General features: G+C 39.6%; 1 protein-coding gene across 1 annotated transcript in view; it reads right to left on the bottom strand.

The window, feature by feature from the left end:
- The window catches only part of dhx36 (DEAH (Asp-Glu-Ala-His) box polypeptide 36), a 24,604-nt gene extending 9,582 nt beyond the window's left edge, over window positions 1–15,022 (bottom strand). Inside the window, exons 1-13 of the mRNA XM_008300096.1 lie at window positions 14,493–15,022; window positions 12,608–12,765; window positions 12,387–12,488; window positions 12,037–12,238; window positions 11,376–11,414; window positions 11,016–11,186; window positions 10,763–10,842; window positions 7,590–7,664; window positions 6,603–6,769; window positions 6,424–6,505; window positions 6,153–6,293; window positions 4,158–4,263; window positions 432–519 (exon numbers count right to left, since the gene is read on the bottom strand). Coding sequence (XP_008298318.1) covers window positions 432–519; window positions 4,158–4,263; window positions 6,153–6,293; window positions 6,424–6,505; window positions 6,603–6,769; window positions 7,590–7,664; window positions 10,763–10,842; window positions 11,016–11,186; window positions 11,376–11,414; window positions 12,037–12,238; window positions 12,387–12,488; window positions 12,608–12,765; window positions 14,493–14,762 — 1,681 coding nt within the window. The 5' untranslated portion in view covers window positions 14,763–15,022. The remainder of the gene's footprint in view (window positions 1–431; window positions 520–4,157; window positions 4,264–6,152; window positions 6,294–6,423; window positions 6,506–6,602; window positions 6,770–7,589; window positions 7,665–10,762; window positions 10,843–11,015; window positions 11,187–11,375; window positions 11,415–12,036; window positions 12,239–12,386; window positions 12,489–12,607; window positions 12,766–14,492) is intronic.
- Window positions 15,023–16,856: the final 1,834 nt, after the last annotated feature.

Genomic DNA, 16,856 nt, shown 5'->3' with positions numbered 1-16,856 from the left:
CTGCATGGCAAAATAATACTTTGATATGTTTCTTTCACAAAGCGCCCAAAAAGGATCCACAGGTTCATTATCATCTCATAGGCACTTGTTCAAGGTTTCACTTTCTCCACATTTGACTAAATGCTAGGTCTCCAAAGTGACTTATAATAGTGAATACTCCTATCACAATTTTCTAAAACCTTTCTGCCAAACAACTAAATGATTAATCATTTTAGCTCTACACATTTTTGCAAGTTATATATTTGTCCAGAATCAGTATTCACACTACCCTGCTTGAGCGCATACATGGTCTCCTTAAACTCAGATTTAAGGTGAGCACAGGAACCTCCACCGTTCAGCAGAATAGCATTTGCAAACACGTCATTCTGCATTATAATACTATCATGCACTTCAACGTCTCGTATCCTGGATGTATGTTGCCGTGTGCATACCTGATCTGAACATCTGCTGAGCCGTGAGCAAATCATTGAGAGTGCTGATGTTGTCCCAACCAGGCAAGAAGACCAAGATCGCTCCTTCCTGACAAAGACACGACACAACAGTGTGAACACAGCCGAAAGATAGACAAAAAAAACAAAAAACAGCAGGGATTCAGTAGGAACAAAAAAAAAAAAAATGCAAAAAACAAACTGCCAACAGAAACAAACAAGCATTACAGCACAACTGAGCCAAGTGAACGAGGTGCCCGTGTCCTCAGAGGAACCGAGTCAGACAGAGATAGCTTGCCCTGAGCTCCCAACCTCCACATTCAGCCATACAATGGGCCTTGGCACTTCTGCCTACATCATTATGACAATAACATCTTTGCACTACAGGGCAGCCTCTACTTCACATTAGCAGAGGGATACTCTTGATTCTCTCACAGCAGCAAAGAACAAAAAAAAAAAAAAGAAGAAAAGCACTTAGTCACTTGGGAAATATAGACACACAAATGCTGACTTACTTAGAAAACAGCAGCAGAATAACAGACTCAGTATTCCAACGTGAGCAAAGCTCTGCACATTCAGTTGTTAAGGTTCACATTAGAGCTGCACTGATTAAGGGATTGATCAATCAGTTGTCAACTATTCTGGTATTTGGTAAATGTGTTATTCTTTAAGAAACAAAACAAAACAAAAAAACTTCTTTGAATCCAGCTTCCTAAATTGGGTGTTTAACAGTTTATTTACTCCTCCACAACAATGAATTAAATCTTTGAGTATTGAGAACCAAACAATCAGGCATCTTTTTGGACTACACGAAACACTGATTGACATTTTTCAGCATTTTTTTTTCTTTTTACATATTATTGACTAAACAATGAGTCATTTAATCAAGAAAATAAATGTCAGATTAATCAACGATGGAAATTATTCTTAGTTACAGTCCTGCTGCAGATGGCTGATCACTCAATGTACATTCAGTGTCTGTACGCGACACAACAAAACCAATACCACACACAGCGCAATGGCACAATGTAAAATAAACAAACAAACCTTGAGCGATTCACTTACTGTACAACAAAAGAGCAAGACAGAGACTAACACAAAGAATAATACTACAATTTGTTTAACTCACTGTCAACTACCAGAGCAGACATCCACATTATCAGATGCACAAAACAAATAAACTATGTTTTTCTATAAAACTTTTCACAGAATAAAGTGCCAAATGTCTGAACATTAGTGTTATATACTGTCTTAATACAAGCAGCTTGTCAAAAACTTTACCCAAATAAAATACTGTCTAAGTTTCTTTATTACAGAACTTTGGGCAGGAAATGTCTGATCAAAAAATAAATAAAGAGAACCCAACAAAGTTTTTTGGGCACTTTTTAATGCATTTTGATGATTACTCAAAGTGAAGTGAGGTTCGATACCCAGCTCTACAATTACTAACTACTCACAAAATCAGGGAATCTTAAAGTCTCTCTCTGGTTGACTGATAAAGCCCCTACACGTGTATCTCTGTGTACCAAGGCTGCATATTTATAAGCTTTTCCTATGACGATAGCTTAGGTGCAACTTTACACTGTTGTCGTTACTGATCTATGAAGTTACTCTATGGAGTAACTCAGGCATACATGTTTGAACTATAAACCAACTCTGAAAAAGAATAATGATTCAGAAAGGTCCCACTCCAAAAGTTGATGGGATTGGCTCCTTAGGTTTGTTACACACATGAAACCCTGAAAAGTCTGAATCTGTATTTTTGACTCGGGTGTTGGTACACTGTAGTTTGCAAATGTTTATTTGGTCAGAATATGTCCTCTATCATAAAAAAAACACACCATATGGACAAGTTAAAACCATAAAAACTTGATTTTCCTGTGAAAAACAGTTGACATGAATATAAAGGCTCCCGTTTATTACATACTCATGGAGGTAGTTTTATACGATGCAGCCCTTGGCAGCATCTAAACACAATGCTTTGTGCACCGTGCTGGGAAGGAGAGACATAAATAAGCCAAATTTGACTTTAATAATGTTGTTACTGTCACAGATATCAACTCAAGACAAATAATAGTTCAGGAAGCTCTAAACTTCTGAGACCTGAGCAGAGATTCTGGGAAACTATCTCCCCATATTAAAGACCTAAATTTAAACAAAAAATATTCTCAGGATACAATTATGCTGATATAAAATAATCCACTCTTTAAAAAGAACTCTATTTATTTATTTCCTGAGAGATATGAAGGGAAGATGAAGTTCAGACATAAAAAGTAGGCTCTGGCCCCTGAGCACCCTTGCTTTTTAATTAAAGCTAATTATTATTAGCAGTGCTTAACCACTTGGGACTGCATATGTGTGTGTTAATGTCTGTGCATGTGTGAAAGTGAGAGGAGGAGAGAGATGCCCGCAGTGTGTCTTGTTACAACCTGATAGAAATGCATCATTAGACACATGTAGTACAGAAGGAGGCTCTGATTAATTCTATCTGAAAATTAAGTAACAGTACAGTAAGCTCTGTGCTGTTGGCCCACTATCTGGCAATATAAACACCAACCCACACACATTCATAGCAGCACCCAGCAGGCATTAATGAATGCCTACATGTCAACCCCCTAGGTGTCTAATCACAGACCCCTGCGACATAATTAACCAATCATCACAGTCGAAAGCCTGGCAGACGGCCCACATCCTCGGTTCAGAACGCCGTCATGGCGAATCAGCCGGCTCCCTCTCAGCCGTTTGACAATGCCACGGCAAATCAGCTGGTCGACTGGCTCAGTGTGGCCGTGACTGATGGAGATACGGCTTCATATGGGAGAGGATAATTATTCTGTCTATCTGCATTAGTCACTCCACATTCTAGGCCTGACTTTTTCCTTCTCCTTCCCCTCTTGTATATATTTTTCACAAACTATCATAAATAAGTCAAACTAGTTCCACTTCACTTGGAATGGCACAGTGAGAGCAAATGTGTCAATTCCACTTTGCTTCGTTCACTTCTAAAGCTTCATGTACGAACTTATCCTCACCTCCAGCATTCTTCCCTGAATGGTGACAACAGGTTGCGCTGACTGGTGTTGTTTGTGATATTGTGCTCTAATGTGCAGGTCACACATGTTGACACTTGTCAGGAAAAAAAAAATACAAGAAACATCCTGCAAAAACTGACAACAAAAGAATACTTTGATCTTTCATTTAACTTAGTTGACATCGTAATTAGCATGACCAAAGACTGGAATAAGCAGCGAAATGACATAGAAATGAGGAAACTTAAGAAGAATTGGGAAAAGAAAAAGGGGAATGGATGTGCGGTGAGAGAGCATCTGTTCGATCACTCATTAGCACAGATCTGCTGCCAGGATGAGTGTTATTTCCTCTGATCTAATGTCACTCTGTGTTTGGAAGCTGGCCCTCCTGTTCCTTCCATCTGCTCTACCTAGGAATGTACTGTAATTCTCTCCTTTTGTAAGCGTAAGCGTATTCAGTCTCTAACCATCTTCCATATGCACCACTGCTCGCTCTGTTTGCTTATGATGAAAATGTTAAAAGCTTTTACATCTCCAAGAACACAAATCTTACATTATTCTCACTCTCGCTTATAGGTTAGACACCAACCAGGCTACCTGCGATGCCACTTTCTCAAAAAAAATGTAAAAAATAAAAAAATTAAGACAGAAAACTTCGACAATTTCGCTTGGCTGCACTGAAAACGGAGGCTACACTCACCTCTTCATTGAGCACAATGTGACGGATCAGTGCCAGGATGAGCTCCAGATCAATTTTCTCATCACTGTCTAACGTCTCCAGTGCCTCGATGGTGTTGTCAGAGTACCTGTAAAAGATAGGGAATACACAATTGATTAAAAAACCTTCCATCTCCCATCACTCAAAATGGCAACAAAGCTGTTCCTGCTGTTTCCTCACTTGTCACTTGCGCTGTCACAGCTGTGAATATTATGTATTTGCAGACATTTGCTTATGTTTTCTCCACATGTTGTGTAATTAATGTATCAATCAAGCTCTGTATGACACTGAATATGTATTGTGGACAAAAATACTAAACAGTTTTGTCTCAGACTTGATAGGTATAGTTGGTTTGTTTAACTGTACTGTACTGTAAGTCATAACATGGTAATAACAATTGTTTTCTTTGCTCTTTTTGTCCTGAAAAAATATATATCTAGGTATAAAACCTTTAAAAGATGTAAAGTCTCTTCCGCAAATATTATAGTGTATATATAATATTATATTATGTATAATAAGAATGAAAGAAGGTTACATACACTAATCTGCTACAACATAGTGAAGCGTCTAACATTGATCATCTTGTTCAAATGTCATGCTCTGCTGGGAAATCTTGGGTTCTGATATTCAAGTGGATGCTACTTTGACATGTATCACCCATTTACAAATTGCTGCACACCAACAGCCTCCCCCAGAAGAATAATGTGCCTCGCCACCACAAAAAAGTGATCACGAACGGCTCAAAGCAACACGACAAAGAACCCTGAAATGTTGATGCTCCAAACACCCCATATTCCAGTCTGATTGAGCCCAGGAACAAGCCTGATACACGGAGGCTCCACCCTGTAACCCACAGAATCCAAAGGATCTGCTGCCAACATTTAGGTGCCAGACACCACACAACATCCTCAAAGGTCCCGCTACCATGGGCCGGCAGGTCAGAGATGTTTTGGCAGCACAAGGTGGGCCTAAACAATATTAGGCAGGTGGTTTAATGTTTAATGACCTCAAAACTAAATGGGTGTATTCTTTTGAAGCTGATGTCATTTTGCAGGTGTACCGATTCCCAGTCAGTGTTCGGTGCAAACTAAATTTCCATTTGATTACAAGCTGGGTAGGATGTAGTCCACGGCAGGTCACAACTATTTCTCCATATATGATTTTCGATTATTTTTTCAAACATAAATGAAAATATATTCTTGTGCCACTTGAACCTGAATAACACTTGAGCATCAAGCACTGACTGTTCCTGAATACAGTGTCGGCACATTCATCAATCTACAGTTCATAGTCTGGGCATTCTGGCAATGTTAGAATGCAACACATTCCTGCGGGTACAGAAAAGCAGAAGCAATCAAGTTTACATTGTCTTGTGTTTACTTTGTGAGACAGAGCAGTAATAATGTCAGTAAAGAAAAGAGACTGCCTTCCAAACAGTAACACTAAATGAAGAAGAATGTCTGTTGAGAAGAGCTTGACATCTCAAGTGGCCTCTTAAAAAATGTCGAGGCAGTTACGAGGGAGAAAACTGCGCCGCACCTTCAGAGGCGGTAAAAGCAAGTCATCTACGGTTTCGGTTTTTAAAGAGGAGCATGTAAATACAACATTGCCTTTTTTCATACTTTAGGAGACCTTGCAGCTGCCTGTGGTGTTGGTGCCACTTTGAAATGCAGACATATGAATCAGTGTTTACATGAGACGTCTAGCAGACAGTCAGGTGTTCCAAAGCACTCATCCTTTTCTGTAAACACTTTGCAGGCAAAAAAAAAACAAAAAACTGGAACACTCTGTAATTCAGTCTTTATACATGCAGTGCTCAACTTGAAGCACAAACTTAAAAAGAAAAAAAGTGTTGTATTTATTTAAAAGCGCGAATGTCACAAAGCCAAATCCTCCCATTTCCCACCTAAACAACACATTTATCAACCTGGCAGCTGCTCTGCCGATTCACCTACCCTGCGGTTCTCACCAACTCACCTGCCCTTCAGTGTGCGTGCATAACAAGGCCAGCTCTCCTTGTATTCAGCCTCCTTTTCCTCCTTCTCAGGTCTGGAGTTGCGTCCCTGCCAAAAGCCTCTCTTCCACGAAGGGCGACGGTCCTGATTCTGGGGGCGATACCTGGCAGAGAGACATCAACCACTTACTATAAGATCACATTTAACTAAAAGCGATGCTGTTATTTCATTTGTATTTGTATCTGTGCATGTTAGGGGGTGTGACTCTCTTTGTAAATGTGTGTTTTGGCTACCTGGTCATCTCCACTATATCCTCAAGTAGGAACTCTTCCACTGGGAACGTCAAACCAGGGATGTGGATCATTGGACAGTTGTCTACAGGAAGAATGACATGAAGACAGGGGCAGATGTCAAACATTCAACCCTATTTCCTGCAACATTTCAGCAGAACACAATTTGGTGGGTTGCATACCAAAATATTTAGAGAACTTCTCTGCGTTGAGCGTGGCACTCATGAGGATGACCTTGAGGTCGTCCCGTAGTTTGAGCAAGTCCTTTACGATGACGAGCAAAACATCTGACTGCAGGTTCCTCTCGTGGATTTCATCCAACACGAGGTGACTCACACTGGACAACAATCTGACAAAAAAACAAAAAACGTTTAAGTTGGTTGTTGATTTCAGGTGAAGGAGCTGTTCTAACTGCTTCCTACCAATGCAAAGAAGATGAGTTCTGTTTGCCAAACAGTTGGTTTTGTCCACACGTTTTGCTGCATATTTCCTGAACCGTGAAATGTAAGTGGAGATTTATTTTACATTACTTGGTTCAAATTGCAGCTGCCTGTTTCTGTCTGTAGAGATTCGCCACGAAACTGAATGATTTGAATATTTGGCCAAAACTGCCTTTTTCTCTCTTCCTACAAATGTCATCTGAGATATTTCCAAGGTCCATTATAAAAAAAAAAAAGTGTGCAACATAGCTGCTGTCCATACAGACTATCAACTTGTTCGTCAGTTGCAGTGCCAGTTTACTTAATGCCAAAAAGTTGCAGCATTTTGTCAGTCAACTGTAGTCCTAAAATGACTCACTAGAGTCGTGCCAATTCTGAAAGAGCATGGAAGCAAGACAACAAGGCAAAGCTGGCACTCTCACTTAGTCCGTGGCTTTTTCTTTTTTTCTTTTTTTCTAAAGACATTCAGAATGCAAGGATGAGCATGCAGGGATGAGTCAACAGAAGCTGTGTGTGTATGTGTGTCTTCATTTCTCTGCCTATGAGAATGGCGGCCCATACAAATGAATCTTCCACAGACAGTAGAGTCGACCACAAATCAACTGGGACAAGACCGAGTGACACAAAAGGAAGGGCGGCTGGAATGGACGGACAGGGAAGGAGAGCAGAGAAGAAATGCACCGATAGCAAGTGATGAGGATGAGAAAGCAGGAATGGAAGCAGACTCACACATCTGAGCGAAGCCACTGAAGAATAATGCCTGTTGTACAGTACAGGACCGAACCTTGTCTCCGTGGTAACCGGCTGTGAAATAGGAGGAGAAAAACATAGAAAAAAAACAGACGTTACAATTTCCGAAATGACACAAAGTAAAGTTGCAAAAATAAGTCCTGGGTTTCTCTGATCATTTTCCTGCATTCAAACAATATTTTATAGAAGCAATATCTTCTCCGCCTGTACATGAAAGTGCACATAAAGCCAGGATTAATGTTGCTATAAAACATCGCTGATACTGCAGCTGCTAACTAATAAGTAATGTAATTGGCGGACTTGTGTGTGCACTAGCTTTATATCATACTTTACCTAAGTATTAACCAGTAATAAAATGTTTGTCCAGTGAAGCATAAAATGGCTTCTCATTTATTAAAAAAGAAAAAAATAAAAAAGTAGAAACTGCCTTTTTTCATGACATCTGAAAAATGCATCACTGACAACTGAACCTCATTAAAGGCTTTGGTGTATAATTGATGCATGAGTGATATTTCAAAAAGAACTTAGACTAATCTCAAGAGAAATAACACCGAAATAAATTGTTTATGAAGCAAGAAAAGTCTGGAGCGGAATGACAAAGTATTTCGCAAAATCAACACACAACGGAAACAACCGAGGAGGTGAGAGAAAAAGTGAGTTTAATAGACTGTTAAACGTAGTCCAGACTACCAATAGCAATTATATAAATCATAAATACAACATACATATGGATGGATAAAGCTTGGTCCTCTAAATGGCACCGTAGAGTGATAACAGCATCCCACTTCACCACATATAGCAGGCTTAAAACATTTAAATAAGTTACTAAAGGACCAGTTTGCCACAGGCCAGGCCCTGAGTTGCCTCAGGACAAATAGGAGCTGCTGGGTCTCTGTTAACACTCCTGACACTCTCTGCACAGCACCACACACTGATTTCAAAACTGCAATAATATCCAACGACAAGTTTGCTGTGTGGTTATTCGATAGTTCTCTCACACACACACTGAGCTTTCAGGGTCTGCCAGCTTTACCTAGTTGATAACCCAACCTCGCATTTCCCAAGGAGTTCCAGGTACCTGTCGTTGGGTAGCGGCGTAATTAACTTGACCGAGGCCAGTAATCTTATTAGGTGTAATTACGTATCAGTTCAGTTGAGGAGGCCAACAGAGGCTACAATGAGGCATTGCTCCCCAAATGCAAATACATTGTCCAATATATCTGCCGATTTAAGACGGTAAGAAATTGAATTGCTGTAAAAAACATTATGAACAAAGAGTGCTTATAAGAGATGGATGCAGCCCCCAGGTCTGAAAAGTGAAGTTGATGTGCCTTAAAACTCCATTTTTTCTCCTAATGGACAGCAGGGGGCGACACCTCCACTTGCAAAAAGAAGTTTTGTTATTGAAGTCTATGAGAGAATACATATTTCTCATTCTTTTTTTTTTCCTCAGTAAACATTTTCCAATGAGTTCATGGTCTCGATTGCTAGTTTTAAACCTCCTTCAACACAGCATGATGTTAATTTTGTAACTCGTGGTCCCATTTAGAGTAAAATAGATCGGAAAGCGGGGCATGCTTTAGGGCGTGGCTACCTTGTCAAGTTCTGAGTCAGTTTCACCACTTGTTTATTACAACTGCTTTGGTGTGGGTCAAATTCTAACCTTGTGGCTTCCGCAAACCATCGGATGGATCCACAGTGGCTACATCTCGTGTTCATTATAACAACCCATCAAAAATAAAGCCCACTAATTCACTTACTGTCTGCTATCATTGAACTGTGAAGACTAATACCCCCGCTCCCCTGCAAATAAAGCTGAAGATGGCAAAGATTAGATGCATGCTGGCCAATTTTCACTCGGTTTTTTTAGATGCTATGTGGAGGGAGCTGGTGCATCATTAGTAGTTTAACAAAGCAGGCTTTGCATAAACCCACTGAGAGACACACGCGGTCTAATCAGCGACAGCATCGGTGGGAAGCAACAGCACGACCGCATGAACAAGGCTCCTTTCCAAACTGTCTAGATTTTATTTAAGTTCTTTGATGCAAAAATATTGCTTTAGTTATTGTTTTTTTTCTCTCTCTTTTGAGGCCGGCTATGAATCATAACGACAGTAACTTGAAGGAACTAAAGTAAAAAAATAAACACCCCACGGAAAGATTTAGAAAATGTTCAAATTCATTCTAGCACCTTGTTATCTGTCCTATTTCTTTGACAGTAATCTTTTTTTTTTGACCCATCCTTCTACTTCTAATCCCCTTCATCTGTCTCCCTTCATATTATGCCCGACTTGCTTATTTTTCTCCTCTCTGACTGCTTGTGTCTCATTCTCCCACTTACTCCATACTCTATTGTATATAATTCAATTCAGATTGCTGAACCCTCTGATCTCCTATAGCTCTCTACTCGCTCAGTCTGCATACGACTAAAATGCTTTTCTGCCAAGCGTTGTCAATGTATTCCTGTGTGTGCCCGTAAAAATCACTATTCCCATCCTCTAATGCTTGTATCTCTTCTTCGCCAAAAATAATTTCACGTGGTATTCATTCATCCCATATGTTTCCCTTTTTGATTGAGAAAGTCCTTCTGACAACCAGATACAGTCTCAGCAGTAATATGGATCAGGCGTATACACTTTACAATAACTCAGTACTAAACATAACACAAGGTACATGCCACATGGAACATCTGTGTCCATGAAGCTGAGTATTTAATCTCTTTACACGCATTTCAGCTTCAACATAAGCTTTCATTAAAACCGTGAGAAAACTGCTAACTGCAACTTGTCCGAATCTGTCTGACAGCACCAGCCGACTTCTTATCAACTTCGTTCTAAACCACAAAGGCTGAGTTGTTTTTTCCATCCTTGTAAACACCAAGTCCAGACAAGGAGGCAGACTAAGAAAGGCAAAATTTAGGGAAGGAAATGAAATGGTTTCTGTGCCAGCTGCAACCACCTTACCAGAAACCCAAACAAACGAGTCTCTCCTCTCCACCAAGTCAGCTGTAACATTCCTAACGCTGAAATCAGATTTTCAAACACAAGCAGTCTCTTTGGGTTCCTTAACCACGAAACTGATTGCTGAGTGCTAATTAAACATATAGTACTTCCACTTCATGCATCAGCAGATGTTCGAAAAGACCTCCTTACCTCTGCAGGCGGATTTGGTAACCACAAGAATTTCCATTCCCTACACTTTCTGCTCTTTCTGCTGCTACACGCTCTGCTACCTGAGAGGAAGCAGACACAGACGCAAGAAGTAATTAGTTGCACCTCCATTGGAAAAGAAAACAAAATAATATCTACATGCTGATGCAGAAAATAAACATACACACGATATCACACAACTACATCAGTCGGCATACAACAACCGACAACACAGTCAGGCCGGCAGAGTACGTACCGAGATGGCACTGATGCGACGAGGCTGCGTACAGACCACGCGGCACGTCGAGCCCGTGCCTCTGTTGATGTGGTCATCGAGGATGAACTGAGTGACCTGAGTGGTCTTTCCACACCCGGTCTCCCCACTCACCACTAGAACACGGTTGGAGTTGATCAGCTCCACCAGCTCCTGTGGAAGAAATCATGGAGGTAAGAGAGAGTAAGAGGAAGGATTTAGGAGACAAAGAGGAGGACAAGGGTGATGGTAAATGACAGTAAAATAAAGAAACAAAAAAAAGAAATTCAGTTTAAGCAGAAAAGATGTGGTTCATAATAGGGAATCATGTATTTGTTTTTAAAGCATATGAAATAAACTTGCCTCTTTTTTCCCGTAGGATGGCAGTTTTTCCCTGAATTTCTGAAGACAAAAAGAACAAACACCAAATAAAATCGTCAACATCACAAGCCGCTGCTTTCTTGCCTTATAATTTAATTATAAGTACAGCTTTCGCACATTCAAAAATCTACCTAATTCTAATAACTACAGGTGATTATTGATTCTGCTTAATGGCTCAGCTATGACTCAGTAATTTTGCAAAGTTTGGTTTGTAAAATAATAAGACACGGCAATACCTTGAGAGAATAATCTGGTCTAAGTGATTTTTTTTAAAAATATTTCACAATATTTTGCACATAAATTATTCAAGCTACTTTTGGTATTGCTTGGTTCTAACGAACTCGAACAAAAAGAAACATCTTTTAACCTGTGAATCCCAGAGTAACCTTCATAGCAACATTCTTGCAAACCAAATTATTTATTAAGACTCAGTAGCTCTCCACTGAATTGTCTCCAATTATTTGTTTGTTGTAATATGTTGTAAAACAACAGAAGTATAGTGCACTAGACTAGTTGACATTTGTAGGCATATGATACCACAATTTCATTCAACGTAATGACTTGTCTAGGAAATGCACCCGAGTCACTACTTTAGTAAGCTGCTGCTGTTTATATCAAGCTTTACACTCATCAAAACACTCACCAACATTTCTCTGTACTTTGGATTTGATGTCTTGCTCTGCAGATCTCTCTTCAAGTCATCATCCAGTGATCTGTCTCTCACTACTTCCTGAAACAAGTACTCCAGATCCCTGTCTTTTCTTATAAGCTTCTCTTTCTCCTCCTCTTCCTGATCATCTTCATCCCAATTGTCTGGAGTCTCGTCTTTAGCTGCAGAGAAGTCACTAGACAAACACATGAAATGGGGTTAATATGCACAGTCGAGTGGATTACCTGCAACACTGGGTGCTCTGGAGCACTATCAAATACTGAACTGTAATATAGGAGCAAGTCATGGTTAATAGCTTGCGTTTCATTTTCATGCCAAGTTACCGTTGTGACTTGTGAGTTGCTTTCTTCCGTCCTGAGCCAATTTCTTCTTCCTCTTCCTCAGATTTGACCTTCTCCTCTTCGGGCATATCCCCGTCAAAGTAACTAATGATCATAAACATGTTCATTAGAGTCATACCGTCAGTATCTTTCCCATTTTCTTCATTGTAAAAAATCTACACTATGCAAGTTACAAATGCAAAAGCATTGCAAGCTGCTCTCACCAGTGACCACTTTTATTGGCAGCTGTCCCCCAGCTGTCAGATGTAGAGGCTCTACTATCCGTGCTGTCTCGCTGTGGACCAGGCTGGTCATTCTGGACTGAGTTAAGCAGCTTGGTGATGTGCTCCTCTCTAGCCTCATCCATCTGGACCACTGCTCGCTGCGCACACAAATGGAAAGAACACAGTTTAGCCATGATATTGCAGTACCTAAATCTGAGTTACACCAAGGCTTGGTTTGGAGCAGTGCTTCACCAAATTTCAGTTAATATTATTTGAAACAATGCAATTAGCAAATCACCAAGGCTGCAATTTAGGATAAACATTAAGTAGCAAATTTTAAACCGTTGGTTTAAATGAATGGTTTTACAAATGAATGCTACCGTCCTTGTGTGACAGTCCCGTTTTTGATGGTATCTCATGTGATAAGGCTCAACCTTTTGTTTGAAGTGTTTAAAAAAATAAAATACCCAACTGAAGATTTACTTTAGAAAAGTACATTACAGCTCAAATCGTAATCACAATATCTGTCAGAAAAATCACAATTAGACATCTTCCCCACATTGTTCAGCCATAATAAATATCATTAAAATATTTTAACTGATTCCCACTTTTAACCAACTGAAACTGTGAAATCCATGCATCAGCAATACACAGATAATGTCAGTTTTAAATTGAGCTACTAAAAAGAGTGGGTTTGCTTTACAGGTCAAAACTGGTTCTGGTAAACCTTTTGAGTATTATGAGAGAGACAGATTACTTCACCTGAAAAAAAGAACACCTCTGATAGCATCATCAACATGAACAGAGATTTATGAGCAGAACCGAAGAACTAAATGCAAAGAAAGAGTGCCTATTGATGAGACCATTTTTACTAGAGCAATCAAGCAATTTATGGATTAGCTGTAAAATTATTAAACTAAACTAACTAAACTTAAACAATTTATATTAATTTAAAATAAATAATAATAAATAATGTGAGATTTTTTAAAAGAGAAAAGTCTCTATTTTCAAGACCTTTCAGGATGCCATCTTAAGCTTTATGAAACACTGATCAGCATTTTCTGACATTTTATTGGCCAAAAAACAAATCAGTTAATTGAGAAAATAATGGACAGATTTATTAATAAAAAGAATAGTTACTTGCAGCCCTAATACGGAACTAAAGTTGGACCTTAAACAAATAACAATCAAATTGTAATCGCAACACCTTTCAGAAAAATCACAATTAGACATTTTTCCCAATTCAATCAGCCCAACTTTATACCACTGAAAAATTCACCTGGATCCCAATAGCATCTCTTGACACTTTAAAGTCCATCTATCAACAGTAAATGTGTAACTTGGCTTTCAAAATGTGCAATAAACATAGCTCTTGTGAGCTTTACAGGTTTAAACTAGTTATGTACCCATCGTATTCCCATTTTAAAGAAGCGAATGCAGGTTTTCTCATATTGTTTATATGGAAGACAGGTCACTGTATTTGAAATAAAGAGCACCTCTAATAGCATTATCAGAAATAATAGTTTTATGAGCAGAACTTGAAGAAGTAACAAGTCTGTGTACTTAGTATTCATGAAGAAACGAGATGTGTAAAGACCAGGATGGATCACCGCCTGCAGGATTTTGCCCACAGATCAGGGTGCACAACCTCTGTTGTCTGAACAATTTTCCCATAAAAATAAATAAATCAACAGACTCTGCACACTTTGCAGTTGATATTTGCGTTAAGAGGGCAGACCTAGTGATGGGTAACCTCAGTGCTCCTCATGCCTGTGCTGATGACCCTGATCTCTGCTTCTATATGGCTGAAACCCCGCAGTGACACAGACAGACCTGTCCTGTGCAACACACTGTGCAAGAGTATGCACCCAAACACAGGCCATACCGATCTCCTGTCGGCTTGCTTCCTCCTCACGGCTCCGTATCTTGCGTACCACAGACCGATCTCACGGCCCTTCAGGTGTGGAGGAGGACGGGTTCTTGGCCCACCTCCATCTCGGTCCTGATCAAAGTCGGAACTGTGTCCTCTTGAACCTCCACCTCCTCCTCCTCCACCACCCCCACCTCTGTCCCATCTTTCTCTGCTGCCATCTCTGTACCCGCGACCTCCTCTCCTGCCTCTTCTTCCCCCTCCACCACCATATCCATAACTCATACTCGGAAACAAACGAAAACTAAACCGCTGCCAGAATCTCCGTTAACTGGCGGTGGTTAAGATCAGGAACGGTGGCTTATAAAGCTAACGCTACGTAGCTACAAGCTGTATTTGTGGATTTTTAGCCCAAAGCCTCAAGTAAAAAAATAATGGCTACAGCTACTGACAGTCGAGTTTGTAACAGCTACATGTACAAATTGAATTCTGTCCCACAAATTCACTCATTAAACTACAACATGCTGATGCACAATCATAACGGCTCAAACGTCTGCTGGTTTCTATCCGGCATGTCGCACACTTTAAACGTCACAATTTCCAGCAGCGGTTTGATGACGTAGCGGCTCAGGAATGGTTGTTCTGCTCGTTGATTTCAGTGCCCCCACTCTCTATACATACGTTCTCAAATTTATTCATACCCTTCCATTAAAGAAAAAGCAAAATAGTCCCTCATATATATATATATAGTATTTATTTATTTATTTATCAAATTTATTCATACCCTTCCATTAATGAAAAACTGGGGAAAAAATAACTAATAATAAATAAAAATTTGTTAAATTATAAGTTAGTGAAATAAGACATTACTTTTGAATTGTGGTTGGAAAGAATAATTTAAAATTTTAAAAAACTGTCCCGGACAAATTAGAGCACTTTGCTGATGAGTAGTGGGCCAAAAATCAAAATGCCTGTCAACAGGTACAGAGGTCTGATTGGGAGTTACAGAAAACACTTGATTGCAGTGATTGCCTCAAAGGGTTGTTCAACAAAATATTAGTTTATGGGTCCCATCATGCTTGCTTGTTTTTTTTGTTTTGTTTTTGTATATAACATGTAAATGCTGTAAAAAAAAAAAAAAAAAAAAGTAAATCTGTCTGCATCTGATTTCATTTCGGTCTCTAATAGTCACAATTTTTATTTATTCTGTTTCTGAATTCTGGTAGCTGCTTGATTTAAGGTAATAGTGAATCACAGGCACATACAAAAAACAAGTGAATTTTGACTACGACAACAACAACAACAACAACAACAAAAAATGTTAGTTTGTAATGATACAACAAAACATACCCAAGTTTAAAATGTAGACAAAAAAAGTGTTGCACTCCCAATCCAGGCTTCACTAAAGATCACAGTTAAATATTGACAGAACAAAATAAGCCTACGTCTTTTTTTCTTTCTTTCTTTAGCATGACTAGGCCTATACATACACAAACTTTTCTTGCTGTTTACATGACAGTCATATGCAGGATTATTCATAAGTTTGAACAAATAATTAGCAAATACTTTTGTTTTTAATTTCAGAGACTAAGGGGTGGGACTTTTGAGGAAAGACAGCCTCTGATATGGGTTGTCTCAATGGACATCAATGATTTTCAGTACTCTAACTTAGATGTCTGAGGTTTTGTACACAATCATCCAATGTAATAGCTAACCAGCAGTAAAAAATAAAAATAAATGTCTGGATGGCTGCTCTGGGGTGATGGAACATTGGAGACTTGGACTTGGGGGTCTCAGATCATGGTTTGCCCAAACCTATTATCGACCCCCAAAATTTGAGTTTATAGGGAGTCAAGTTGAGCATGGGCTTGATGGAGATAATCAAGGTTATTACGGATGTAAGACCAGTATACTTGGGAAAACCAGTGACTGAGAATTTTTATCATTTGGTTGGAGATGAACAGCCTGGCTGCTGTGGAACCTGCTCTTGCACCGTTGGAATGGCTTGAATAGTGTTCTGGGGTTATACCAGAGATGCAAAGAATTCATCTGAAATGTTTGCTGAACCAAAACCTGGTGTCCATTTTATAGGTTTCAGTGAGGAAGAGTGGTTCTTGAGCTGAGGTGTTCACAGCATTTGTGGAATTAATCTGTGTGATCAGTGGCTCAAATGGGCTGAGATAGGAGTCTAAACAGGAGCTGTAGATGTGACAAGATGCTCCAAGTTGGTCAGTTTTGCTTCCACGGAGAGTGAATGTGAGCGAGTTGGGAGTGTGGATCGTGACATCTGACAGACTGGGATGGAGTGATGGGTTGTACATGAAAGCTGTTGGAGCAAATTTGGAGCACCTTAGGAAGCCGGGGGAAAAAAAGCCATCA

Source organism: Stegastes partitus, unplaced genomic scaffold (assembly GCF_000690725.1).
Source record: "Stegastes partitus isolate 25-593 unplaced genomic scaffold, Stegastes_partitus-1.0.2 Scaffold1498, whole genome shotgun sequence".
In the NCBI taxonomy this organism is placed as follows: Eukaryota; Metazoa; Chordata; class Actinopteri; family Pomacentridae; genus Stegastes; species Stegastes partitus.
Note: the sequence above shows the minus strand (reverse complement) of the source record. Positions and strands in the feature narration are given on the sequence as shown.